Source organism: Thamnophis sirtalis, unplaced genomic scaffold (assembly GCF_051295495.1).
Source record: "Thamnophis sirtalis isolate CommonGarterSnake01/CBP01778 unplaced genomic scaffold, rThaSir2_p1.2 scaffold_7, whole genome shotgun sequence".
NCBI lineage: Eukaryota > Metazoa > Chordata > Lepidosauria > Squamata > Natricidae > Thamnophis > Thamnophis sirtalis.
This window is the reverse complement of record NW_028261387.1, coordinates 41,681,971-41,708,088: the sequence shown is the minus strand read 5'-3', so window position 1 is coordinate 41,708,088 and position 26,118 is coordinate 41,681,971. Positions and strand designations below refer to the sequence as shown.

The 26,118-nt window shown below is 41.5% G+C and overlaps 1 protein-coding gene across 3 annotated transcripts in view; it reads left to right on the top strand.

Annotated features, from left to right (window-relative positions):
* The window catches only part of ST3GAL3 (ST3 beta-galactoside alpha-2,3-sialyltransferase 3), a 252,211-nt gene that overhangs the window by 40,843 nt on the left and 185,250 nt on the right, over positions 1-26,118 (top strand). For 2 of the 3 annotated variants that reach the window (XR_015697283.1, XM_087719813.1), the window contains exon 3: positions 8,935-8,982. The exons of the other annotated variant lie outside the window; for it this stretch is intronic. Coding sequence is in view for 1 of the 2 variants with exons in the window: in XM_087719813.1 (XP_087575939.1) it covers positions 8,935-8,982 (48 nt within the window). In the remaining variant the exon portion in view is untranslated. The remainder of the gene's footprint in view (positions 1-8,934; positions 8,983-26,118) is intronic. 3 annotated transcript variants of the gene reach the window in all.

The window sequence follows — 26,118 nt, the reverse complement described above, 5'->3', positions numbered from 1 at the left end:
TTTCCATTTCTGGACCATCTTCATCCCAACCTGCTTCCTCGATCACAAGGAGACCCTTCCTTTTAAGTCCCTGCTGGTAGCTGCGGTTTTCCAGCCACCTGGGGGTTAAATTTCAAGGCTTGGAGGCTCCGGTGTCTGAGTCGTCATCCTGGCGGCCATTTTTTAAGCAGCCACATGGAGCCTTGATCGGGCAGATAGGCACGGGGGAGGGCGGGCTAATGGGCTCTGGTTTCCAGCCCGACAGCCCCCGGAGCCCTGAAACAGAGCGTGCCTTGCTGCTATGGGCATGGAGTGTGGAAAAGAGCATGAAGGTTGTGGGCACCCGAGGAGCCGCAGCAGCGGCTGGGAAGGCGAGCGGTGAGCATCGGCAGCAGACTCCCTGAGAAGCCCCAGAATGCGCCAGTTGCGGTGTTTAAGAGATCAGGGTTTGCTGCGAAGGGAGTGAAGACCCAGTATCGGATTGCTGAGGTGGAAGTGAGGGGTGGATTGCCAGGAAGCATGAGGAGTGGTCGTAAGTAGCTGTGTGATGGCGCACAGATCTCCTTCCCTCCCCATGTCCCCTGGGGAAGGGACTTCTTCCAAGCAGCGGCCCACTGCCTCCTCCAGGAAGCTTAAAGCCTCTGATGCCTCTTGCCCTTCCCCTGCCACCCAGAGAGACGAGCAAAGGAGGCACAGGGCATTACTCAGGACCTTTTCCAGGACTGAGAGGCTGCGGGCCCTGCAGGGCAGGATCAGTCCCTCCCCCTCCAGATCCAAGTCCAGGTCATCCCTGGGGGGTGCCCTGAGACAGTCTTCTCCCCTGAGTCTCCGGATTCCTTGGGGGAGTTTTTTGGGGAGGCTCCCCACTCTCCTCCCCTCTCTATGGAGGACTTGGACCAGGCAGAGCCTCAGGAGGCTCAGCGGGAAGGTAGGGGCTCTTCCAGGTCTAGCCTGGCACCCCTGTCCAGTCATAGTCAGGCTCCTGAAGGCCCCAGCTAGGAATCTCTGGATATGGAGGATCTGCCTGTTGGCCTTCAGAACCTCATTGAAAAGGCCATTGCCTCTGGCGTTGCTGCATCCTGCCTCTCAGGGTGAGAGCACGGCTCCCAGGACCACTTCATATCTGGCGTGGGCTACTGACCAGCCAGCCAGCCAGCCTGTTTCTCCTTCCCTAGCGAGTGAGGGATCGGTCATGGGGATTAGGGCTCAACGAGATCCGAATCTTTCTGAAGATGAGGACAGCCCGGAGCCAGACCCCCCCACGTTCAAGGGGTTGTTCCCTCCTAACCTATTCCGATGCCTCCTGCACAAGGTGCGTGCTCAGCTGGGAGTGTGTGAGGTGGCAATGGAAGGGGAGCCAGCGAAGAAGCCCTAGCCACGATGATTCCTGGGAAAGGCTCCACTCGGCTGCCTTGTTTGCCCTTAGTTAAGAGGTTTCTCAAGGGGGCGGCCCACCTACACTCTCCGCCAGTCCATAGGTTTCCTATGTGGCACCTCCCCACAGTATTACAGGTCCTCATGGCCGAGCCCTTTGAACCGTTACGGATGGTCAGACAGAAGCTACTCATTTGTAAGGTTGTGTTCTTGGTGGCTATCACCTCAGGGTGTTTCGGAGCTGGGGGCCCTCTCCTCCAGGAAGGATCTATGCATGTTCCACAACAACAGAGTAGTGCTACGCCTTGACCCAGCATTCCTCCCAAGGTAAACACGATCTTCCACTGTGCCCAGGAGGTGGTCCTATCGGACGTCTGCCCAGGCCCGGTCAGAGAGCGGGAGCATAGGTGGCACCTCTTAGATGTAAGACGGGCATTGCAGATCTACTGTGGCTATCGCCCTTGCCTATGAGGCGCAAAACTTGCCGGTACCAGCCGGTATCACGGCACACTCCACAAGGAGCATGGCCATGTCAGCAGCCTGGGCCTCCCAGGCCCCTATAGAAGATATCTGCAGAGCAGCAATGTGGGCCTCCCCGTCGCCCTTCATCTGGCACTACAGGCTGGATGCCCGCATCTTCTGACATGGCATTTGGCTTCAGGGTACTACAACGGGTCCTGTCTAATCAGTGACGGCGCATCCTATGGGACGGCAACTTGGGTATGTTTCATCTCTGGACCATCCTGCAAACCCACTCTGGAAAAGGACAGTTGGTCTTACCTGAACTGTTATTTTCAGGGTTCTTTGCAGGATGGTCCAGTTCCCATCCTAGGTAGATAGATAGTATTGGGGGTGGAGGTGTTTTCAGGATCTCGGGAGCGCACACTGCACTGAAACTGGAGTCAGAAGGGAGGAGCTCAGAGGTGTGGCTTCAGCTTCAACCCAGTCTCGAGGCCAATTGGCTGTGATAATACCATCTCTGAATCACCCTGCAAACAGCCCTGAAAATAACAGTTCAGGTAAGACCAAATGTCATTCTTTTCTTTTTATGCAAAAGTTACTTTGTTTGAGTTTTGGAACAAGACTGCACAGGTGAATCTTGTATTCTTGATTGGCATTTCAGTTGTAAACCTGATATGCATTTGTTTCTGTGTGCTATCGCTGCCCCTACCATTATGTAGGCTACATACATTTTACAAATAAAAGTCATACACCCACATTCAGTTCTTGTGATACTGGAAGGAGGAAGGATATTGAAAAAGTGATTACCATGTTATTAGGGGTGGGGGGAAATGGGAAATGGGAGTTGCTAAGTGCTTAATTTTCTAAGGAATTGACGGTAGTGGTATAGGATGAATAGTACCAAAAGCTGGGATGTTTCTGCTGGTAGATGTCTGTGTGGCTAAAAGTAGATTGCCAAGGTTTGTAACATCAAATAGTTCCCTTCTTCTCTCCCCATTTTAGTCTGTTGAGTTGATCATTTTATTCTTCATTTTGTTGCTTCAAGCTCATAAACAGTAAACTATCTGAGTCTGTGAGAGTGAGTAATATAGCAGGGATTGTGTGTGTATATACATTTTATTTATACTGTCTATAAAATACCAGTATACTAGCAGACTTCAACCTTTTGGACACCAGGGACCGGTTCCGTGGATAGAAGTTTTTTTGTGGAGCAGAGGGAGCGTGATTTTGTATGCTGCCTGCATTTTACAGATGGGGCTTCGCTTGTTTGCACGGCCCCGTTTCTGGCATGCCACGGACTGGGTACCCCTGCAATATACCAACATACTACTCATGTTTCTTATATTCTGAATTTTGAGACTCTTGTGAGAAATGTACATTCCTTAAACTTCATGTCTGCTCACCAGTGCTGGGTTCCGGATCCCATTGCAACTGGTATGGTGCAACAGGACTGCACATGCGCCACATGCATGCGCGCAGCATATGCGCAACATGTGCATGCGTACTTACTGCCAGCGACACTCCATGACGGCTACACGACACTCCAGCTTCTCGGCGGAGCTTTGCGCAGGCGCTGTACGCTCCATGCGTGTGCGCGAAAGCCCCGATCGGCTCAAATACAGGTAAGGAGTGTGGGCAGGCAGGTGGTCTTTCCGGAGCACCTTACCGAATGGTACCTGGTGCTCCCAGCAGGCACCGGTACGCCCGTACCGGGGCATACCGGTTGTATCCCACCACTACTGCTCACCCCTTTCTAATAAATTTTTATTAAAAGTTTGAAAAAGGAAATAAAAACTTACCAAAACAAATATAGAATAAAGAAAATGAAAAAGAAAGAGAAGAAAAAAGAAAAAGATATAGAAAGATATATAAATATGGTTAAAAAGTATATCTTACTCTTGTTTACAAAATAAAAGCTCACTCTATTGTTAAGAAAAGAAAAAGAAAAGCTAACTGTAGAAGTGACTCCCACATTACAAGTAGATCTTTGCCTTCATTATATTTTCTTTCCAACATGGTTTTTGCAAAACTTGTGCCATAACATGCAGCCTTCTTGAGTGTATGCAAGGGAAAGCGAAATACAAGATGTACTCAAATTAAAGAAATCAGATGAGTCAGACTGTCTGTATTTGCATGTTCAATAGACAAAAAAATTATTGAAGCCAATGTTCTCAAATTTTGTGGCACTATGACTCTTAATTGATTTGTGTGACCTCTTATATGTATAACATTGTAAAGCTGTGCTCAGAGAGGGCTTCCACTGTCAGGCAGAGCTCCTGCTTTATTAGCTTGTGGAGGCAGAGTGGCAACATAGGCAATGCTTGTGCAAATTATACTTGCATATCTAAAAGTTTTTCACCAACCAAGCTGAATCTCTGTTTGTATGCAACGTGAATGCCGGAACGTGACAATGGGATTACTATTAGACCATGTTCCTGTGGCTGGGGGCTCTCGGTTTATGGCCTTTGTGCTTTCAACAATGAGTGTTTCATCAATTCCAATTTCCACCTGAGGGCTACCCAGGATCAAGGCATTCTGGCCTAGTTTCACCAAGAGTGGCTTTTTCTGAACTTTTTAGGGGAGACATCATGCTGCATATTGTCACTGAGCCTGCACATTTATTCTGGGAAGTTTGAGATTCTAGTTTATGCTCAGTATAGTGTGTCCAGCCAAATATTTCAGGGTGGGGTTTATGAAACCCAAGTTCCTGCTAGGAATGTTTGCTGGGGAGGGGAGGAGGAGGAGGAGAAAAAAACCAGGTGGGGATAACTAGCACAATAGGGATTGAACAGGCAGGTCTTGCTTTGTGGTCCTGGTTGCCTCCTCTTTTGTTTCCTGCTGGCTCAGCGGTATTACAAAGCAACTCAACCCTGTGAGGACTCCCCTGGACGCTTCCCCAGGTATCTCTCCAGATGTCAGTTCGGGGAGGATGAACCAATGAAGCTGATTAAGAGATCCTTGATGCTCTCTGAGCTCGTTTTCTTGTAGACGTTTCATTACCCTAACTAGGTAACATCATCAGTGCTAGTGAAGAGTGCTGTTTGCTGTCAGTTTATATTCTGGCGATTTGCCTAGGGGCGGTCTTAGAGATTCTTTGCTTGGCTGTTACTGATGGATCTTTGGCAGTTCCTTGATTGGGGTGTAGCTTACTTGATTGTTGGTCTGCAAGAAAACAAGCAAGCTCAGAGAGCCCCAAAGACCCCTCCTTTCAACCCTGAGCTACAAATATTCTGCTTTATCAGAAGCTGAGTTGATTGGTGGCTCTGAGCAGCTGTCTGTGAGGGATTTGGCTGAGGCCATAAGTGAGGAAAGCATGCAGCTGCAGCCTATCAGTGATGAGGAAGAGGAACTGCCTTCTGTAATTGATCTAAGAACACACAGGTCAGAGAAAAGGCAGGAACAGAGAAGCTCAGCCAGATTATTCATGAGGAGAAAGCCTCATCCTCCTTGATGGACTGCACAAGAAGCTGGCTATTTAACACAGTAGACAGATGGAGGCGATGCTGGGAACAACATGATTGTTTCTTAGCTGTGTGTTTTCTTGTCATTGTGATTCCTGCCTTGCTTTGGATTGACACTGTGCCTTGACTTGGATCATGCCTTGGAAACTCTCTTGTGTTGTGGATTTAAGTTTGCCTGGTGGCTTTATTTTGATTGAGAAACTTTCAAGTGCCTTGTGGACTCTTTGGCCAATTACACTCACTCACTCACTCACACACACTCTCCCTCTCCCTCTCTCTCTCTCTCTCTCTCTCTCTCCCTCCCTCCCTCCCTCCCTCCCTCCCTCCTTCCGTGTGTGTGTGTGTGACAGAGAACCCCAAGGAATGTGTTGCACAGCAAGAATGAGCCACTTGCGCCACTCCAGGCAACTCACCGTAGGTAAACTGGCTACTGGAGGAGAGGCCTCATCTATGTGGCGGCTTTGTTTAGCCTTTGCTCAGTAGGCAAAGGCTGAATGCACTAGGAAGCTGTTTAGCCCTGCTTTGACCTGTGAATATATGGAAGCATTTAAAGTTGGCAGTGGAGGAAGTATCTCACACAGTTCCAATCTCTCCTACATGCTTGGAGATTAGAAGAGGCAATATATTTGAATGCAAATATTCCCCTCCATGCAATAAAGCTGGTTCCAAGATTGTGCAGAGACTTGAGTTCATACAAATGTGAGCACAGTGCAGCTGTCCTTCAGAACTCTGGCAGAAAGTTTAGAGAGGGGGAGGAGTCAGGAGTAGCATATGTTTCCCTTTTTTCTGCCCAGTTTGAATTTAGCTGAATATCCAAAGAAAGGTAATGTGAAAACTACTAAGCTGAATACCTATTGAGGCCCCAAATATCTTCCTTATGCTCCTCTTTTTAGTGTAAGCCTCAGCATTGAAGGCCACTGAATTCCTGACCCCTTTCAAAATAAAAGAGAGGAAAAACTAGTGATGCCAGTTAAATAAACTTTGATAAAAACATTATATGGATGGGGAGAGAGAAAGCTTGAGAGTCTATTTTGGGATGAGATTTGCTATGATATAATATGATGAAAACATATCGTTTTTTAAAGCCATCTAGTTTGAATCCAGAGGCCTTTGCAGAAGCCTCAACTGGTACATTCTGCCCACAACACTAACTCTCCCTCACACAAACTTTTTATTATTATTCAATTGTGTCTGATTTTTGGAGATTGCTTGGACAGGTGTCTCTGCTATTTTCTTGACAAGGTTTTTTAGATGTAATTTACCATCTTCCTAAGACTGAGAGAAAGTGATTGACCCAAAGTCACCCAGCTAACTTTTTGCCTAAGGCAGGATTCAAACTCATGGACTTCTCGTTCCTAGCCTGATGCCTTAACCACTACACTACATTAGAATAAATAGCTGTGGGGCTGTGATCACAGACAACTGAAAGAATGATAAAAAAATAAGATAGTAATATATACAGTAGGTGTTAAACCTTAAAATTCCACTGAGAATTGGAATGTCCTCAAACAGCACACTTTATTTATTTATACATGCCCCGCAGGAGCACCGAAAATATCTGCTGTTGAACTTTTCCCTCCAGTATTCAGAAGCTGGCAATATTTTTTACTTACTGTTATTATTTCTTCATTATTAATTAGTTCAATTTATATGATATTTTGATTGCAAACCAGCATCCAATTGGGAATAGCCTATTTTAGATATACACTAAAAATTGGAGCTGTTTTGATGTTGGTTTTTTTCAGTTTTGAAAGAATAGATCTTTGAAATGACTTTCAAGGTCTGCACTATTTTAAAGGAGAGAAGCTGCCAGATAAATGTCAGGGCCTCTCTATGTTTGGTTTGGATTCCGAAGAATATTATTCCTGTGGTATGTAAAGCAAGAACTGCATCAAACTCTTATTAAATGTATATTATTCCCGTGGGATCTGTGGTTTCTTTTGTGAATTCTCAGAACTCTGTTCAAAATATAGCATACAGTCTGTACGTACAATTCTAAACACTATATTTCTCTGGACACAGACAATTATTTTTCTGCTTTTGAATGTAATGATGAAAAAGAAAGTGGGAAATGACTTCTTACAAGGGAATAATTTTGAGTCCAAGATAAGTTAACTGAAGGAAGGTAATGAAAAGAAAATGATCCCCCTTCCTCTTCTCCCAGCCTTCTGAAAACCCTGGCTAGGACCTACTTATTCTATCTGTCTGTCTATCATATTTGTAGGCTGCCCAATGGGGACAATTCTGAGTGATATACCGATTAAAACATAAACAATCTAACACCATTAAAAAAAGAGAATAGATGTGTGAACAGGGAGACAACAAACACAATAAGAGCAAGTGAGCCTATATAGCCTTAGCCCGTCACCTGGGGAAGTTGAGGCTCTTTATATCTCTAAGGGGATGCTGCTACAAAGGATAGGTGTCATGATGGAAAAAGTACACCTCCCAGGCCCTATCAGATAGCATTATTTGATAGATACATTATATTGCCAAAAGTGTAGATCCCAAAGCATTTTTCATCTCTTGTAGATTTTTAAGTATCTACTTTTTAAAGATTAAACAAACAACTTTAAATGGGGGAATTGGGAGCGTCAAGGTACAGAGGAAAAGCACAATACAAATATGACCTTTCTGAAGGAAACCACAAAAAATTATATTTTCCTTTTGTTGTTATATAATTTGAAAAATTAAAATTATGATTGCGCTAAGATTTTAAAATAACAGCAACAATAATAATTTTGTTTGCATGTGTTTAAGTTTGTTTATTGTTGGATATTGGTACTTGGAGTCTGTCATAATAGGTGATTTTTAAAAGAGATTTACCAATGTAGAAATATGACCTTATACCTGCATTTTGAAGTCCGCTTTCTGGCATTAGAACATGAAGGGAAAAATGGAAAAGTCCCAGTTATGTTGGACAGCTGTTGGTAGAATTGGATGAGCAAACCACTTATGTACTAGAAAATAAGAATGGAGAGATGTGCAATGAAAAGACATCTTACCTTTTATATTTTCATGTTTAGGTATTATACATATTTATACATTCTATGACAGTAATTTAATACAATCAATGTTCTCTGTTACAAGATAAACATATACTCAACTAAAATAACTGCAGTACTTCTGGAATCCACATTTCTATGGAGATTCTCAGTCATCCAGGTCATGATTGTCCCAAAGGTGCTTTTTTCAAGAAGCAACTGGATTTTCTGAGTTTTTTTGGAAGACATCTGGAGAGCTGAAGAAACTTCTTGAATGAGAAGTGAAACACCTTCAAAGAAAAAACAGAAAGTCCATTTGCCTCTTTAAAAAAACACATTTGGGACTTCTGGAACTCACATTAAATATTTATAGCACTTCATAGGCAATGGCAAACATGTTCCCACTATTTGTTGTGAGCCAACGAGTTATTGTAGGGGTTTATCTTTTATTGTACTGCTTATCTCTTTTCAGGAAAGGATATAAGTCTAGGCCTCTCCATTTTGTCTGACTAGGTTAGTCAGTCAAAGCTAGATTAATATTGGGATAAAATTTCTCTGCTTCATGTTTAACCAATAGATTGATTTTTTTTGAGGAATAGGAAATAGGAATTTCTTATTAACAAGTAAGAGTTTATATGACAAGGGAAAAATGAACTTGTACTCTTGTGTTACAGATTCAGTGGTTCTTTCCTCTGACTCCGTTGGACGTTCAATAGGCTCAGGTACAACTTCCCGTCCCCTCTTCTCTCTCATAAATAAGATTGCCAATTTATGTGTGATAGCCATGTTGGGAGGCAGATAAGCAGTTATTAATCCCAATTCAAGATAAACCTTCATGATAGTCTTTGAAGGAAATTCGGTGAGTCCTTTGCAAATAAGTAATTAAGGAGAATATAGTCTTTATACTCTTTTCCTGGTGCTACATTTTTATCACTTAAGTTGTGCTTTTGATTCTATTGGTTGGGAATCTGGAAGTTATAGTCTCAACTCATTTGGAAGGTATATATTGAAGAAGGCTATTCTAGATAGAAGGTCACATTTGCAAATTTTAAAAAAACACTTATAAAATGTAAGCTGTAATATCAGCAAGCTGTATTATATAAACAAAACAAGTAGAGAAGTTTAACATGATAACTGATAATGGTTTGTAGCAACAAAGCAGAACAGGATTTGTAATTTAAGTTAGTAAATCTCTGGCCACTTTCCTTGTCTGTTTTGTGAGTTTGCTAATAATTAGCAGCAAAACAATTCAGGTAGGCTTGAGTGCTTTGGTTCATGTTATACCTCTTTATTGAAGTGCCCATAGAAATGCCTGTACTTTGAGAAAAATGATATTCCAAAAGAGGTTATATCAACCAATTTCTCTTTCCAAATGCAGAAGAAAATGAAGATGATGCTTCTTGAGAGAAGATGGAACTACGTTCTTCCTTACATATAACTCCAATGTTTTTTCTGCAGTTGGAAATAATGAGTTCAGGGAGACACTTTTTTCTTCTTCTTAATTTTTGGACTTGAATTTAAAAGTAGTGTGCTCATTTTGTGTTAGAATACCTATTGTGGCACATAAGGTATAGCTGTAAGTTGTGATCAATGAATGATTTAGCTAAAAATCACAAGGAAGAGTTCTTCAAAGGTTATGCTAAGATCCCAAATAAAGAATTTTCAGCAAGGGAGTATAGCTTGGAAGAATGGGAGAAGATTTATCCTTGGTCAGCTTTAATCTGTGTAAGCATGTAAAAGAAGTTCTGAACCACCTTTTCTTTAAAGTCAGTTAGATCTTGTCTTACTAAAATCTCTTTTCAGTATACTGATTATATTGCCATAAGAATATTTACTGCCTTCCAACATGGCCCCTGGCTTTTTTGCCTGCTGTGCACTCACTGAAAATTATTTGAAAAAAGAGCTTTGGACTTCACATGAGTTCACCTCCTCTTTTTGCTGTTCAGTAAAGTAGATCAACTATGAAGGCTGCATTGTTAGCCTGAAAGAAATGATGCTGCAGCTCAAAGCACAGAAGCCTGAAAGAAGTCCAAATATTTAATGAATATTGCAGAGGTATTTCATTTGTATGAGGTCCAAAGCACTTCCTCCAAATAACTTTTGAAATAGACACAGCCCTGCTAGAAAGTAATCAAATATAGCTTGCTGCCTAACCCCTAACAGGGAAGCCTAATTGAAAAGATGTTGTTCGGTTACTAACCTTGAACTTTAGTCTTTTAGAAGTAGAGGCTGCTTCTGCTCTTCTGTCCCCAAACCTAAAGGTAATTGAACTGGATGCATGATCTTCTCCCTGATTGCCTAGCCTTGCCTGGTGAAGGGAAATATGCTGGAATTTTAAAGAGAAAGCAAGTGGGTTTGTCTCTCCATTGTATAAAACCTCTCCAGTAGGTTTCCTTTGTTTTAACAGATTTGAACTGTTCTCTTTGTATCAGTGACCAAATAGCCAGAAGAAGATAGAAAATGGGTGCAGTTTATGATATTTCTGCATGTTGAAAGCAATTTAGGGTTAAGACTGTTGTTGGCTTTAATGTGCTTCAAGCTCTGCTAGTGAAAAAAAGTCTCTCTAACAAGGGGGTCCATTGCTAAATTAAGGGATAGTTTTTCTTGTTGAAAGAGGGGACTGAGAAGAAATCCAGATCTCTTGTGCCTCTTGCAGTACTTCCCTTCACAATTTGCTATGAATCTGGGAACAAACTAGAAAGGAACCTGTCACCTTCCACACTCAGCCATTGTTAGTACAGGTAGTCCTTGAGTCATGATGATAATTGGGACCGGAATCTCCTTTGCTAAGCAATACAATCATAAAGCATGATGTTACTTTATGTTAGTGATGACAATCTTGGCAATTCCCTTTGCCTTTGTTAGGCAACCCTATCGGTTGTTAAGCAAGGATCCATCATCCCAATCTAAGCCATCCCTCCCTCATCTCCCCTGCCTCCAACTCGTTCCATCCCCCTTTCTCGCACCCCCATCTCTTCCCTTTTGGCCACTCTGCATAATGGTATTGATGGCATTGGGGCTGCAGTAGAAACCTGTGGCATTCAGCAGTCTCAGCTAGCTGCCCCCCCCCCAATCCCTTGGCCTCTATTTCGGACCCAGTGGTGCCACCACTACTACCCCAGACTTTTGAAGCTTCTGAGGTGAGAAGGCCATGCCTGCCATTCTCCAAAACACACACACACACACACACACAAACACACACACACCTCACAATGCTTCCTAAGAGTTGCAAGAATGGCACATACTATGTGACAATTAAGGGCATGTTAATTAATTAGTGGCAATTAAGAAATCTTTTTCCATAGTGATGCCTATTTTTATTTGAAATTACAAGAAATGAGAATAAAACAATAGACTAGAGGGAGAGATAATTTCATTTAATGATTGAAGACATCAGGATAGTCCTGCTGTAGGTATAAAGCCAACTGGATGACTTTCTTCCCTAGGAAAAAGGGAAAATGTTGCCAAGAAAACTGCATGGACTTGTCCATGTAGTCATCAGGCGTCAAGACTTATTGAAATGCACCAAAATTGACAAAAAAGTGGAGAGAGAAAATGCAAATAATTTGAAAACATGGATTGTTTAAGCTAAATAATATTATCTCTCTCTTTATGTGGAGAAATAGAAATAGAAAATTGCAACTCCCTCTAAATACAATTAGATCTAATGTCACGTATACCAAATAACTTTTATAATATTTTTAAAATAGGTGGTAACATAGTTGCTACTTTTTAAAGGGGAGATTTGTGTGTGTTGTGTATGTGTGTAGTATAAGAAAACACAGCCATATAAGATGTTTAGAAAAAGGTGACAATAGAGCAAATTCATGAAAGGGGTGTTGTGTAAGTGCTAACACCTGAGATATCAAGATGTTATCTACTATGTATTCATAATTGCCATGGTAATAAATATGACGACCTCATCTTGTTGAGTAAGCACAGGAGAAAATACCATATAATCAAACCTGAATACACTTTATTAACAGATTTTTGAATCATATGCAATTAAGAAACATAGGCACCAATTTTATTTGTTAAATTGATCATTTAGAGAGGACAAGTGTGGATATCAAGAATGGAATAATCTTTAAAGAAGAAGAATCTGCCATGAAGAAGAGGACAATTTTAAATAGATTTTCTTTTGGACTGGCACTTTCCACAAAATTACCATAGACTTTTACAAGCATTTAAATTTTGTTCTTGCAATAGAATATAAAATAAAGCTAAGAGCACTTAGTGTCAAGAATAATTGTATCCCAATCTGCAACACCCCTTATAGTGTGCCTTGGTGTAAAATTACATTTATGATCTGCATGCTAAACGTCTTTCAACAGCAGTATTGAGAATTTTACAATCAGCTGATTTATCATTCTGTGCCTTCACCATTAAAGTTTCCATTGTTTGATTATGCAGCAGTCAAATACATCAATCTGCCATTTACTTTTCTTGTGTGATTAAAAATTATACATAGTATAGTCAGTAAAAAATAATTCTGCCACAGACTGGCTTCCTGAGTATTGTAATTGGTCTTCAAAATATTAATATCACTTAAGGGATATATTTGGACAATGAAGATAACTGAAGTAGTGGATAGTTTCTGCCTTTCAGGATCAACTATGAATTAGTAAAGGAACCAGCTCTTAGATTATGCAGACTAGCATTTGATAGGGGAACAATGAAGCCTTAGAAAATATATTCAGATGCCAAGATGTCTTTATATTCATAAAGATAAGAAACATGCAAATACTGAATTTTCCCTGTAAAATGCTATTTCAGCAAAAAATCAGACAAAATTTGGACCCTTAAGAACTCTTGATAGAAAGTGTGGAGGTGCTTTTGAATGTTGGTGTTAAGAAAGACTTTTGGGAACATCATGGATAGCCCAGAGAACAAAAGGATCATGGAACAAAACAATCAAGAGTTTTCACACTGAGATTATTATATGATGGACACAATTTGCAAAGATTTAGTTTAGAAAAATTATAATGTGAGAAAGGATGGAGGAAAAAAGAATAAGAGGATAACACCAGCAAAGTGGAATACAAAGCTGTTGGGTGCCATGTTGGAAGACTTGAAGGTCGTTGACCAATCATCTGGAGGTCTCTGTCTGTGTAGTTTCTAACTTGATGGAACATAATCTGTCACAGTCAGTCAGTTAACCATCCAGTCAATCAAAGAAATGTATTGGGGACATTACCTATAAAAGAATCACCTAGCATTGATTCCTTGTCTAGCAAGAAACAATTCTAAATGAACAACATAATATATTTTGTAGAAGCTTAAGAGTCAGAAGAAATATTAGAAAAAATCTAATCCAAAACTCTGCTTCATGCAGAATATGCTAAAGCATTTGAAATCGATGGGCAGTTTTGACACTAAATATCTGTTAATACCTCTTGAAATAACATTTGCCTTTTATTGGATAGATTGCATTGCACTGTTGATTTATCAGTGTATTAATTGAGAACATTGAGATCTTTTTCATACGTATTAATGCCAAGTTAAATCACCCTCATCCCATAATTATGCCTTCCTTTTTTCCCCTCTATATACATAACTTAATTTTTCTTCCTGTTACATTTCAACCTTTGGTTGCAGCCCTGTTCATCCTTACATGCTGTCTGAATTTTTTTCTCTTGGGGAAAAGAATGCTAAAGTTAGTTTTCTTTCATTTGCATATTTCATCTGGTATTTAATAATCATCCCCTTAGTGCCTTTAAAAAACTCATTAATAAAAATGATTCTCCAAGCCAATACAAAATACTTTCTGTGTACAATGTCTCAACTAGTTATAAGTACATCTAAAAGCTGTATCATCTAGCATGTTATTAATAAATATATTAGAAATTGTCATGATTTGTTGAGTCAAATTACACAATGTCCATGGAATTCTGACTATCAGAAAAAATTAGGTTAGTCTAATATGATTGCTAATTGAGAAACCCTTGCTGATTTTTAATTGTTGCATTCACCAGGGAGTCTGTAGGAAGGCGGAGCATATATGAGAGGAGTACGGATGAAAATAAAATATATGTATGTGTATTATATGTGTGTGTATATACATATATATGTGTATATGTATGTATATGGACACGGATAGAGGCAGGACGAGAAGAATTGGAAAAGGAAACCGAGAGAAGAATTTGAGATGTGTTTATAAAAGGGACAAATTAAAGGTTTGGAACCAGACAGATATTTAGATAAAGAAATAAGGCTCCTAGCTAGAGAAGAATTCTATCTGGTTAACCTATTTGGTTTCAATACAGTTTGAAATCCTGCAAGCAATTAATTAACTGAGATTAGGAATGATGTACATTGTTCAAGTCTTAATAATGATGGGAAGCTGAACTCAATGTAAAGAGTTTATTGATTTTTCCTTTTTTTTATCTCTTAACTTTCAATGTATTTGGTTTTAATATACTCTAGACTGTGTTTGATAAAAAGCTAAGCCGGGTATGGGATCTGGGAAGTCTGAAGGGGGGTAGGGAGGGGGGATCATAGGGGGGAGGGAGGGAGGGGGGAAACATAGTTTCAATTTTTAAAACAACAAGAATGCACTTGTATACTGTTGCTCCTTTCCTTTCTTTTTTTTTTCCTTTTCTTTCAATTTTAGTATAAAATACAAATCGAATATACTAATGAATAGCAGAAATACACCGAAGTGAGGAGTAGAGGGAAAGAAGAGGGAGGAGTAGAGAGGGAGTGAGAGGGGAATGGAAGGAGGGTGAGATGGAGGGAGGGGGAGAAAGGAATGTTAGAGGGGGAGGGGAAGTAGAGGAGGGGAATGCTGAAGGGGAGAAATGAAAGTTGGAGGGGGAGAAAGAAAGGGTGTATGGAGGGTTGAAGTGTTATGTTGGTTTTGTATTTTGGAAGATAAGAAGAGTTGTGTTTATTGTTTCTTTAATCGCACAGTATATAAGTGATTGTATAAATTGAAAATGAAAATGAAATAAAGAATTAAATTAAAAAGACCTCCTCCCAGTCTTCTGGGACCTCACCAATTTTCCACGAATTCTGAAACATAACAGTGGTCCTGTTAGTTCCTTTATTTGCCTGCCCTAATGTCTCAGTAAGGAAAGTCTTCCAAGTTCTTAAGATTGTTGTCCCCCCCAGTCTCCTTTAAATAAGTCCTCTGTCCATCTTGCTTATTTACAAATCTCTGCTTTTGACATCTCTTAAAGACTTCCTTAAAGAAAATCTTCCGAAATTAATTTCTCAACAAAACTTGGGTATTTTGAGTTCTTTCTGATATTACTGAGATTTCCTTGAATCAGTGAATGGAGCTATGCCTGGCATTTTGGGCCATGTTCTGTAGTATCCAGTACAACCAATGTGAGCAGTAAAATGTAGGATAACTATTCAGAAGGGTTTGTCCTGGAAAATTTCAGTTTATGCAGCATGTGGAAGAGTATAAGAACGACCTTAAAGCAGAAGTATCAATCGCGCATCGTCATGTCATGTGAAGTATCACGACTTTCTCCTCTTCACTAAAATGGGGGTGTGGTCAGCATATGATGCAATCGGCCTGCGGGCCGTGAGTTTGACATTCTTGCCTTAAAGCATAACAAAAAATGTCTCAGTCATCCAGATCATGGTTGTCCCAAAGGTGCTTTTTCAAAAGTCTAGTTGCACCTTTGAGATAACAATAAATGGTTCTCAAAACAAAGGAAGGTTCTTGTGTGAACTGGGCAAAGCAATAACACTAAAGTGGGAAAGGATGTGTAAGAAGAGTACCAAGTGTGGATTGTAAATCCCTATTGAAATTTGATGAGCTCTCTAATACTTTGAAGCTATCACATTGAAAAAGTTACACGGTGGATTTCCCTCCTCAATTCTTTTTGGTCTCAAAAGTAGGTATCCACTGGATTTTGAATTTTGTGTATGTGTGCATGAAGGAAGGAGGGAAGGATATTGAAGCTTTATTTTTAAAAAATCTAAACTTGTAAACTTGTATATATGGCTAAATGGCACTGGGGATGCTATAAAGGTCTTCTATCTGACTCTGCATGTGACAAACAACAGTTTGATGTTTTTTTGTCTTTGAGATGTAGCTAACACAGAAATATTCATTTTTATAGCAATAGCAGTAGACTTATATACTGCTTCATAGGGCTTTCAGCCCTCTCTAAGCGGTTTACAGAGAGTCAGCATATTGCCCCCAACAATCTGGGTCCTCATTTTACCCACCTCGGAAGGATGGAAGGCTGAGTCAACCCTGAGCCGGTGAGATTTGAACCGCTGAACTGCTGATCTAGCAGTAGCCTGCAGTGCTGCATTTAACCACTGCGCCACCTTGGCTCTTATAGAGTCAAGACTCTATAAGAGTCAAGACTCTTATTTGAGTCTTGACACAATGAATAATTAGTTTAAAATGAAAAATAAAGCCTTTGAATTTCTGTAGTTATTCTGGAAAGTGGGGTGGGGAGTCCGTTTTAGCACTTGGCAAAAATAAGCTGATGATGACAGAAAATGCTACAAATATTTTTTAATGTTTTTTTTCATATAAGTTATCTTTGAAATCAGAAATAAATGCCTAGAGTAGGATGAGGGTTGCTATATTAGCGGTGATAAGGATGTGCCATCAAGTTAGTGTTAATACCTAATATGGCTTATCTGCAACCTGATATTTGAGTTTTCACAAGGGTACATTCATTGCTGTTATAATTAAGTCAGTCCTACTTGCTGCTGGTCATCCTCTTCTTTTTTCCTTTTTCCTGGCATTATGGACTTCTTAAGGGAGGTTTAACAACACTACTTGTGAAAAAGATCTTGAGATAATTGATGAATGCAAACTGAATTGAGGAAGCCTTGATTGTCAAATACTGCAGCAATTTTTCATATTAGCCTTTTTTTCTACAGCGCATCTGTAGCTATGGGATGAGAATCTCTCTGGGTGAGAATCTTTCTAGAAGAGGCCTTTAATCTGTTTGTATTTGCAGAAGAATAATCCCTAGTCTTTATCTTAATTCTTTGACATCTTTTGCAGATCAAGTTGACTTACACTAGAGGTCACCAAGAACTTGTGTATATTACTTTATTATCTTTGCCTTTTATTAGGAAATATAATACAACTTCTGAAATGGAGTGAAAGCACCTTTTGTGCTTTCGCTTAGGAATGTTTAATTGTGTGCATATATGATATATGTATCCCTGAATGGAATAGTAGTGACATTTAAATCAGACCCAGAAAAAGTGAGCAAATAGTTGGGGCCATAAAGCCTCCCAAGGGCCATGAACCCGGCTTGGCTTTATTTATTTTGCATTTTTTCAAGGCCACCCAACTCTACAAAGACTCTGGGTGGTGTACAGTACAGGTGGTCTTCAGATTTTGACCAGTCATTCAGTGCTTGTTTAAAGGTATAACAGTGCTGAACAAGTGTAGTTATGTTTGGTTCTGAGAATTCTGCCCATCACAGAATCATGGTCACGTGATCATGACTTGGACAGTCAGTACCCATCTTCTGAGTACAACATCACAGTGCTCGTGATTTCCAATATTCCCTGCCACGAAGTTAAAAGTTATGATCACATGAGGCCCTCGCTTAGTGAACTGTGTGTTCCTCACTTATCAGTGACAGCCTGAACTTCTGGAATTCCCATTGTTAAGCAGTGCGGTCAAATCACATTGCACTTTATGACCAATTGTAAAGGCAATTCTAGTCCGAATTGCCAATGTAAACTAAGGATTACTTGTAAATCTGAACTAAAAAAATTGACAACATGTAATCAATATGACCTGGAGAGCATCCACTTTGCCTGAATGCATTGGATGGGCAGAAAAAAACAGTAGACACTCAGTCATCAGTTTCTGGGCCCTATGCCATGAAGAGCTTTGTAGATAATGATTGTACCTTAAATTATACCCAGAAGCCAATTGGTAACCAGTGCAATTTGCAGAGCGACCGTGACACATGGGCATAATGACAAGCACTTGTTATTGATTGCACTGCTGCATTTTGAAGCAGCTACAGGTGGTTTTCAACTAATGGCCATTTGGTCAGCGACTGTTATAGCAGTACTGAATGAAGGGATATACAGCTGCAGCACCCCTGTGATTTCATGATGAAAATAGGATGTATGGCAATTGCCTTCTCTTAACATTGACTTCAGGGATGCTGCAACTGCCCCCCCTTTTCCCTCATCCCACCCTGCTGGATCTCTGAGTCTCCTTCCCATCTGGCTGTGCTCCACAGGACCTGGATCTGTTTCCCACCCATTTATGTCCCCTTCCTGCACTGCTGAGTCTGGATGGAAAGGGAACCCACTGAGGATTTGTGGGAACTGAGCTGAGGGAGAAGCAGACCCAAGGCCTGTGGGAACCGAGCTGGGCAGAAGATGTGCAATGAGTGCCTCAGGCAGTGAAGGAGATTGAGAATGACCTAAATTTTGGTTGAGAATGACCTAAATGAACTTAGAAAGTACGGCAGGCCTAGACGTGAAAAAAAGTGCAAGCCTGGGCCTGCGCCAAGTCTCCCAAGTCCTCCCCAACCCCTTGAGGCACTGGAAGTGATTAGGACATGAGTAATTTTTGAGTAGAGCTTCCTGATCTACAAATGGGTGCAATTGGCACACAACACAAAGCTGTGTGAAGTACCTGCCACCTGCTCTTCCAGCAGGAGTTGTGTGTCTAGGAAGTCCTCCATATTGTAGACCTGTATGGAGCAGTGCCACCCATCCAGCACCAAAGATAGTATGAGCCTAGAACCAGTGGACCCAAACCCAAAGCCACTTAGTCTTGCCAGGATTCAGCTGTAACTTGTTATTCTGCACAAGGATCCTCATAACCTCTAAACACTGAGAGACATGTTCTAGAATATTGCTTAATTTGCCAGGAACAGAGAAGTATAGTTGAGTACACTGGTGATATCTTACTCTATGGTGACAGATGAGCTCAACCGGTGGCTTCATGTAGTTGTTGCATTAAAGTGTAAACACCGACTGCTACAGCACCAGTAGGGGCAAAGAACGGATCCTCTTTTTCCCTTCACTACCAACTAGAATCGATCCTGGAGAAAGGAGGTAAACCAGCAAAACACTACTCCACATGCCCAATTATCTGAGTCAATCCAGAAGAATACCATGGTTGATGCTAAGGAAAGCTGCTAAGATGTCAAATAGGGCATGGATGGGTTGATGCTAATGAAAGCTACTAAGATGTCAAATAGGGCATGGATGGATGGATAACCTTCATCCCATTAGGTAAGATATCACCCAGGGGTGCCACAAGAACATATATTGGAAGGGGGGAATAGGCAGGTGGGGTAAATTAAAGCATTCCCGCGGTCCTAAGTGTGGATAGAATTTTGTTTATGTGATCATGGAACACTACCTAGAATATTTCATTTCTAAAATTCTTAATGGCTCCAAATATTTATGATATATGTGATCCTGTGAAATAAGCAACTGACATTTCAGAAAATAATAACAGACACCTTGAAACTTTATCATAATATTATGTTTAAAATGTAGCATGTAGTTGACTATACTTATTTTATTATAAGGAAGCACAAGAGATTGGATTGATCTGGATTGGAACCAGTGTCAAGGAAGAAAGTGCAGTGACAAAGTATTAAATACCAGGCTGACTTCTATTAGAGAGTCAGATTTACATGGGTGTTAATATGAAACATCAGCTCCCTGCTGGTGTTGAGAAAACATGTGGTGTTTAGGAAGCCCAAAACTGTATTTGAATTAGGTTCTGTAGGTGAAGTTTCAGCATGGTCAAACAGAGTGCTCCACTGGTCCAGAGACTTGGCAATGTAGTCAGCATCTCCTATTTTATGTTGGACAGATCACTGCATATCTCAGGACGTTCCGGAGGCTAATTCATAATCACTGAAATGTGCACCATGTTAGAAATGAATATGATTTGTTAATGCAAATGAAAGAATGGAGAAAAATTTCTACCCTTGGTTGTTTGTATTTCCAAATTTTTCCTCTTTGCTCTTGGAGGGAGATACGGCAGGGGGGAATGTTGAATGAATGTTTATTTTATTTATATGCCGCCCTTTTCCCCTGAAGGGGACTCAGGGCGGCTCACAACTCAAACCAGGGAAGGGGGGATACAGACAAAATTAAAAACGACACAAAACAATGCATGATTTAAAACACACAACAGTCATACCATTCGAGACGGGGGCAACGGTTCTTTAGCCCCAGGCCTGTCGGAACAGCCAGGTTTTAAGGGCTTTGCGGAAGGCCTGGAGGGGGGTGAGGGTTCGAATCTCCACAGGGAGTTCGTTCCAGAGGGTCGGAGCAGCCACAGAGAAGGCTCTCCTCCGGGTAGTCGCCAGTCGACACTGGCCGGTGGATGGAATTCGGAGGAGGCCTAATCTGTGGGATCTAATCGGTCTAGTGGAGGTAATTGGCAGCAGGCGGTCTCTCAAGTACCCAGGTCCAATACCATGAAGGGCTTTATAAGTGACAGCTAGCGCCTTGAAGCGTATCCGGAGACCAATAGGCAGCCAATGCAGCTCGCGGAGGATAGGTGTTACGTGGGTGAACCGAGGTGCACCCACGATCGCTCGCACGGCTGCATTCTGGACAAGCTGGAGTCGCCGAATGCTCTTCAAGGGCTGCCCCATGTAGAGCACGTTGCAGTAGTCCAGTCTAGAGGTCACAAGGGCGCGAGTGACTGTTGTGAGGGCCTCCCGGTTCAGGTAGGGACACAACTGGTGGACCAGGCGAACCTGGGCAAATGCCCCCCTGGTCACAGCTGACAAGTGGTGTTCAAAAGTCAGCTGTGGGTCCAGGAGGACTCCCAAATTGCGAACCCTGTCTGAGGGGCGTACTGTTTGACCCCCCCAGCCTGAGAGATGGAACACTTGGCCAATTAGTAGGAGGGAAACACACCAGCCACTCGGTCTTATCTGGATTGAGTACAAGCTTGTTAACCCCCATCCAGTCCCTAACAGCCTCGAGGCCCTGACACATCACGTCAACCGCTTCACTGAGTTGGCACGGGGCGGACAGATACAGCTGCGTATTGTCCGCATACTGATGGTATTTTATCCTGTGCCGTCGAATAATCTCACCCAGCAGCTTCATGAAGATATTAAACAGGAGGGGGGACAGGACCGAACCCTGCGGCACCCCATAATTCAGGGGCCTAGGGGTCAATCTCTGCCCTCCGACCAACACCGACTGCGACCTGTCCGAGAGGTAAGAGGAGAACCACCGTAGGACAGTGCCTCCCACCCCCACCTCCCGCAGTCGTCGCAGAAGGATACCATGGTTGATGGTATCGAAAGCCACTGAGAGGTCAAGAAGCACTAGGACGGAGGCATAACCTCCATCCCTGGCTCTCCAGAGATCATCGAAACCGACCAAAGCGGTTTCCGTGCTGTAGCCAGGCCTAAATCCCGACTGGAAAGGATCTAGATAATCGGTTTCCTCCAAGGACCGCCGGAGCTGAAAGGCTACCACCTTCTCAACAACCTTCCCCACAAAGGGGAGGTTGGAGACTGGACGATAGTTGTTTAAGACAGCTGGATCCAAAGATGGCTTCTTCAGAAGGGGTCTCACCACCGCCGCCTTTAGAGCGGGGGGAAAGAACCCCTCCTGAAGGGAGGCGGTAACAACCGCCTGGATCCAGCCCCGTGTCACCTCCCTGCTGTTAGCGACCAGCCAGGAGGGGCATGGGTCCAGTACACATGTGGAGGTACTTACAGCTCCCATGGCCTTGTCCACGTCCTCAGGGGTAACAGCTTGAAAATCAATCCAGTGATGTCCTGCCAGATTCTCCCCTGGTGCCTCAGCTGGCTCTGCGCAATTGGAGTCCAGGTCCGCCCGAAGCCGAGCAACTTTATCCGTGAGGAATTGGACATAATCCTCAGCTCTGCCTTGCAAAGGATCGCTCGTATCCCTCCTATTTAGGAGGGAACGGGTTATCCTGAACAAGGCGGCTGGGCGCGACTCAGCGGAAGCAACCAGAGAGGCAATGTGTGTTCTTTTAGTCGTCCTAATTGCCCGGAGGTAAGCTCTGATGCTGGATGTTAAAAGCGCTCGGTCTGACTCAGACTTACTGGATCTCCATCGTTGCTCTAGGCGTCTCTTTCAGCGCTTCATCTCCTGGAGTTTCTCAGTAAACCAAGGAGCCCTCCTGGATCCACTGCCTCGGATCGGCCGTAAAGGTGCAATCTGGTTAAGAGCCCCTGTCGCTGCTGAATTCCAAGCAGCAGCCATAGTCTCCGCCAGACTGCGGGCGAGGGTATCAGGAACAACGCCAAGCTCCTTCTGAAAGCCCAAAGGGTCCATAAGTTGCCTGGGGTGAAACCACCTAATCGGTTCCTCCTCCCTACAGTGGGGGTTTGGTCTCCAAAAGTCAAGCCTCAGTAGGTAGTGGTCCGACCATGACAGGGGTAAGATCTCGCTACCCCTCAAACCAAGATCACAACTCCACTGCTCCAAGAGGAATACGAAATCCTTAGGTAAAGTCAAGGCTTTTTTCTTTTTCTAACCCTGTTCAAGAAAGAGGAGTGGGATGGGGTGGGGAGGTAAAGTTGTAAATTCCAGGAAGTGATTTAATCTTTCTCTAGTTTTTACAGTGGACCCATTACAGACTAACATTCCATGCTTATTTTAGAATTTTTAAAAAAATGAGGGTCAGTTGTGGGCTATGTATCTAATATAAAGTGCAATTTGACCATGAATTGCTGAATGTAAAAGGTCTTCCTGGGGTAAACACAGTGTAGTTGATCCTGAATTGAGTATAGGTGCTGTTGCACACTATCTCTGACTCTTCCTCATCCTCCAATTTATCTTTGAGATAAATTGCTATTTTACTGGCTTTCTTAAATTCCTTCTAGAAAACATGTGGTCTTTATTGTTCCTTCTTGGGAAAACACCCTGTGCTTTTGTATGCGTCAGTGAATGTACCTTTTGGATCAGTTCTACTCAACAGGGATCACCAGCCTTTAGTGTAGTAAAGCAGTGTAGGGATGTAATGGGGAGTAGCTCCATAAAATATTTCAACATGTTAGGCCCTCATGCTCTGCAAGATCTTATTGCTTCAATATGGAGATTTTATTTATACAGTTGACATGCATGGAGACATGTTTTTGGGGAACACAGAAATAGCTCATTTTAGTAGAACACTTAATCTGATTACAGGTAGTCCTCAATTTATAAACGTAATTGAGCCTGGTAATTATGGTCATAGGTTATGACAGTCGTAAAGTAGATCATCATGTGACCGACCCAATTTTATGACTTTTTCGCTGTTGTCATTAAGTAGACAGCATGGTCATAAAGTGAACACTGTGATCATAAAATGAACCCATTGTATCCCATGGGACATTTTTGCCAAAACCTGGAGATTAATGAGGGTTTTTGGCAAAATCATAGATCGTAGTCCTGTGACTATGGGATCCGGTTGACATGTGCCCAAAATGCAATTATATGGCCTGTGGGAGGAATGGCCATTAGAACTTTGGAACTTCATGGCAAATACTTTTTCAGGGGCTCCATCATAACTTCAAATGATCATTAAGCAATCAGTTGTTAAGCTGATTATAACATGGATTTTCTAAGGATTCCTTTTATGAACAAGATTTTTATTTAATTGCTTGGGTTGTCTCTTCTTCAATAAAACTTCTGTTAGACGAGTGATTAAAGTAATTAAATTATATTTTTCTGTATCTTCCCCGATCCTTTTTATAAACTAGAATTATACTGAATATGCTTCAATCCCTGGGGACTATTCTTTTTTTAGAAGTAAAATCTCACATTAGAATTCTTTAAACTCTGCTAAATGGGTAACATCTAGACCTAATCACTTTTTTATTTTCAACTTGTCAGAAAACTTATATTGTCCTCTTGCCATAGGAGCCAGGCTAATAAAATTTTGTTAAGTCAAATAACATAAATACAGACTCTTTTATGTTGACACTACATATAACAACCATGGAATGCCGGATTCGGATGATTTCCAAGTGCGGAGTATGGATCATTCTGTGAATATTGGTAGCCAAATTTATGGAGTAACATAGAAAATTAAAAAGAATGGGACTGTCAACAAGGTCTGACTTAGAGGATGTATAGTCAGATTATAACATAAATGTAGAAAACAGATTAAGTATACCTAACATGCATGAAAAAGATTCTGGTGCTGGGGAAAGAGGCAGAAGAAATTGTGAAATCTGTAACATAAAGACATGCATTATAAAATTAGAAGAGGGAAAATTCAAGTGGCGTTTAGAACAAGCTATCATGGTAGCAAAAAAAAAAGAGATGGAAGTTGAAACACCTGGGTGAGTGATAACTGAATGTAGACTTCTAGTGTGAAATATGAAAAGAATGTGAAAATAATCTCAGTCAAAAATGTCAACAAATAGTTTTCAGGATCACTGAAATCACACAAACATTTATATCTAAGGTGGGACTACTAATGGAAGAGATTTAATATTAAGCAAATGAGGTTAAAGGAGGATAGAAAAACCAAAGTGAAACTCTTTACAAATGAGATAATAGTATGACAGAAACATTTGCAGAAAAAATATATTTAGGAACTGATTCTATTAGGATTTGGAGTGTTATAGGCTGTGGTAGACCAGCTGTCAAATAAGAAAGTACCAGGCATAGATGAAGTACTGATTGAACTGTTTAAAACTTGGGGAAAAGGCAGTTAAACAGGTCTATGTCAACAAACATGGAACAAGATTGTGTAGCCTAGAGATTAGAAAGATAGGTGTATGTATGTATCTGTATCAAATAAAGGAGATGTGCGAGTAAAACTTAAGTATTGAGCTAATTCTTTAAAGAAAGCTTTAATTATAGAACTTAAACAGAGAAAAATGAAATGGAACAAAGCCACAAGATTGGATAACTAAGACAGATAATGGAAAGGGCAAGAAAGTACAAAAGTACTTTCATATACTGATTGCAACAATAGTTTCTACAACAAACCAATTAGTGAAAATATATCAAGGTAATATATGAACCAGAAACCTGAAGATCATTTCAAATGGACAAGAAGCTACTCTAAAAAGTGATTTTGGAGAAACAGATTGGTTCATATAGGAAAGGTAGAAGGGAAAGCTTATAGAGACCCAGTTTAATGTAATAGTTAAGGTGCTAACCCAGATATCAGAATTCTAATCTCGCCTTAGACATGGAAGCAGGCTGAGTGACTTGGACCAGTTGTTCTATCTCTGCCCAACCCATCTTACATGGTGGTGGTTGTAGGGAAAAAAGGAGGATGAAGTATTTATGTTCACCACCTTGAGTTACTTATAAAATAATACAAGTGGGACAAAGTTCAAATAAAGATGCATTTTGCCTGTAGTTTTTTAACCCCCCAAATAAATATTATTCTAAGAATGACAGCCTTGGAAGATGTGTAAACAAAGTAAGAGGTTAAAGCATTAAAAATCTGGGATATGTAAGACAGCATCACTTTTTTAGCTGAAATTAATGAAAATGTATGAATGCGAAAAATGGAGTTAATTAGGAAGACAATGCTTGTGATTTGAGCAAAGAAGCGAAAATGGGCTCAAGGATAACAATAGGTGATGTGTATAGAAATAAAGAAATGAATCCATCCTAATCCATGGAGAAGGTAATGGCAAATAAGTTAATGAAGGATGTAGGTGTGGGACAACACCAGAGGTGGGTTGCTGCTGGCTCAGCCCAGATCGGCCGAATCAGTAGTAGTGGCGGCGGGAGACTCCGCCCACCCTCCTGGACACTTCTGTGCATGCGCAGAAGTGTCGCATGTGCCCGAACCAGTAATACAAAACTTGCAGAGCAATCCACCTCAGAACAACATTGATTAATGGAATGATCTTTCCAGGGTGTGTGCAGTTTGACTTTAAGAAGAAGCAAGAGTGGCTTCTGGGGGCGGAGCCTGTCGCCGAAGA